The sequence below is a fragment of the Gracilinanus agilis genome, chromosome 6 (assembly GCF_016433145.1).
Source record: "Gracilinanus agilis isolate LMUSP501 chromosome 6, AgileGrace, whole genome shotgun sequence".
Lineage (NCBI taxonomy): Eukaryota > Metazoa > Chordata > Mammalia > Didelphimorphia > Didelphidae > Gracilinanus > Gracilinanus agilis.
The window spans coordinates 115,204,568-115,206,412 of record NC_058135.1 but is presented as its reverse complement, the minus strand read 5'-3'; the positions used below and the strand labels follow the sequence as shown (position 1 = coordinate 115,206,412).

The 1,845-nt window shown below is 31.9% G+C and overlaps 1 protein-coding gene across 1 annotated transcript in view; it reads right to left on the bottom strand.

Annotated features, from left to right (window-relative positions):
* Nucleotides 1-411: 411 nt before the first annotated feature.
* The window catches only part of LOC123252327 (ubiquitin-like modifier-activating enzyme 5), an 85,154-nt gene continuing 83,720 nt past the window's right edge, over nt 412-1,845 (bottom strand). Inside the window, exons 3-5 of the mRNA XM_044681689.1 lie at nt 1,623-1,707; nt 734-838; nt 412-543 (exon numbers count right to left, since the gene is read on the bottom strand). Of these exons, the coding sequence (XP_044537624.1) occupies nt 412-543; nt 734-838; nt 1,623-1,707 (322 nt within the window). The remainder of the gene's footprint in view (nt 544-733; nt 839-1,622; nt 1,708-1,845) is intronic.

Here is a 1,845-nt window from a genome sequence, read left to right as displayed (position 1 = left end):
GATCCGAAGATTCCGATTCTGAATAAAGTACATCTGCTTTATGAACTTCTTGATCTCTCTGCAGATACAGTCAAGAAACTTGATGACTATTTCTTGGTTTTTGTGTATGTTCTGGTGTCCAGAGCCTAAAGTTCCTAATAGAGTTTTTAAGGAAAAGTCAAAAGTGTCAAAATATGAAGTTTTACCATTGGGACAAGTGACCACACTTAAAGAAACTGGTGCTCCATAAAGACACCAATGTCCATGATCTAGCACAAACAACAAACAAAAAAACAAAAGAAAAAAAAGAGGTCTTCACTCTGAAGATAACTAATCTCTTGATGGTTTTTCCTATTCAGTTCAACTTTTCAAAGATACCACTTGTGTTTGTTTTATTCTGCAAATAGACAATTTAGACATTTTTTCCAGTACTCACTTTAACACATTTTGTACAAGAATTCCAGCAACTACTCCCATGGTCGTGGGAAGACTAGCTGCACAGACACCTTCTCTCTTTAGTGTCTTTTCATCAATATTTGCAGCAACTACCAGTGGAGGAGCACACTTCAGGAAAAAAGGAAAATAAAAAGTTAAGTTGTTTTAAAAGAATAGGCAAAAGTAGTAGAGATGCCCAAATAGAAATATATGAAATTAGAGTTGTATTTTTTCTCCCATCTTTCTTCTCTCTAGTTTTATTTTTACATTTAAAAAATTCTAGCACCTAAAAATGGACACCAACAACAATTAGACATACCGCAAAACAAGCAGATTCTCCAGGAATGATGAGTTGTATGTGCCCTGAGACTGCATTTTCACTGACCCCAGATTCCATCCATGTTTGCCCAAGTTCATTACAAGCCTAAGTAGAATGAAGTCATAGCTGTGAATAAAAGGCTAGAATTTACCACATATGTTGTTTTCAAGAAAAATGAGGAAGTATATACACACATATTTTTAATTTAATTTGTATCACAAATAGAAGCAAAAAATGATGATATGGATTGTTATATTTAGTTTTTTCTGTCTATTCAAAATATTGGTATATAGTACAATGTGGTTTACTGGATTATAAACACATCTTAATTATCAGTACTTGCAAAAATCTTCTTTTTAGGAAACAATAGGAATTACAATAGCATACTTTGGAATTAGGAAAACAATAGCATACTTTAATAAAGGTAAAAAATACTCTAATAAGTCAATAGGAAAAGGTTCACAATATTTAGAAACACTATCTTTGTAGCAATTTTTACATTAAGATGTCAAGAAAATTCAAGTACTCACAAATAAATGAGTGTAATACAGTTCTATCAAAACATGTATCTTTTAAAAACAACATATGCACACTCACATGCACACCCACCCTAAGGAACAAGAGGTCTTCAACTGAATTGGATATTTGCTTGAGCTACTAAGTGACACTGCACAAAGGAAAAGGCTAGAAAAATACCCATAGCCACAGATCTTTGAATTTCAAAAATAATTTAAGATCAGTTTAGAGATAAAACATTTTAACTTTTCAGGTTTAAGGTTCATCCAAAATAATTTATTGCTCAGATTAGATCTAAGGCATATTAACAGCACACATATTAAACCAAATATATGCATTACTATATCCTCTATAAACAGAAAATTGTACTTACTGTATTAATTGCCATTCGAGCTTCAAAGTTGTCCACACAGCTCAAAACTAAGTCAACAGGTTTCCCATTTTCCAAGCCACCATTACTAGTCAAAAGAAAAAGATAAGAAAATAATTTTTTATTAGACACAGAATACAACATTCTAATGGATAGTGTTATGCTAATAATTTGATCCTGTTACTTAAATGATATAATGAGGACACTGAGATTTAAGAAACTGCAA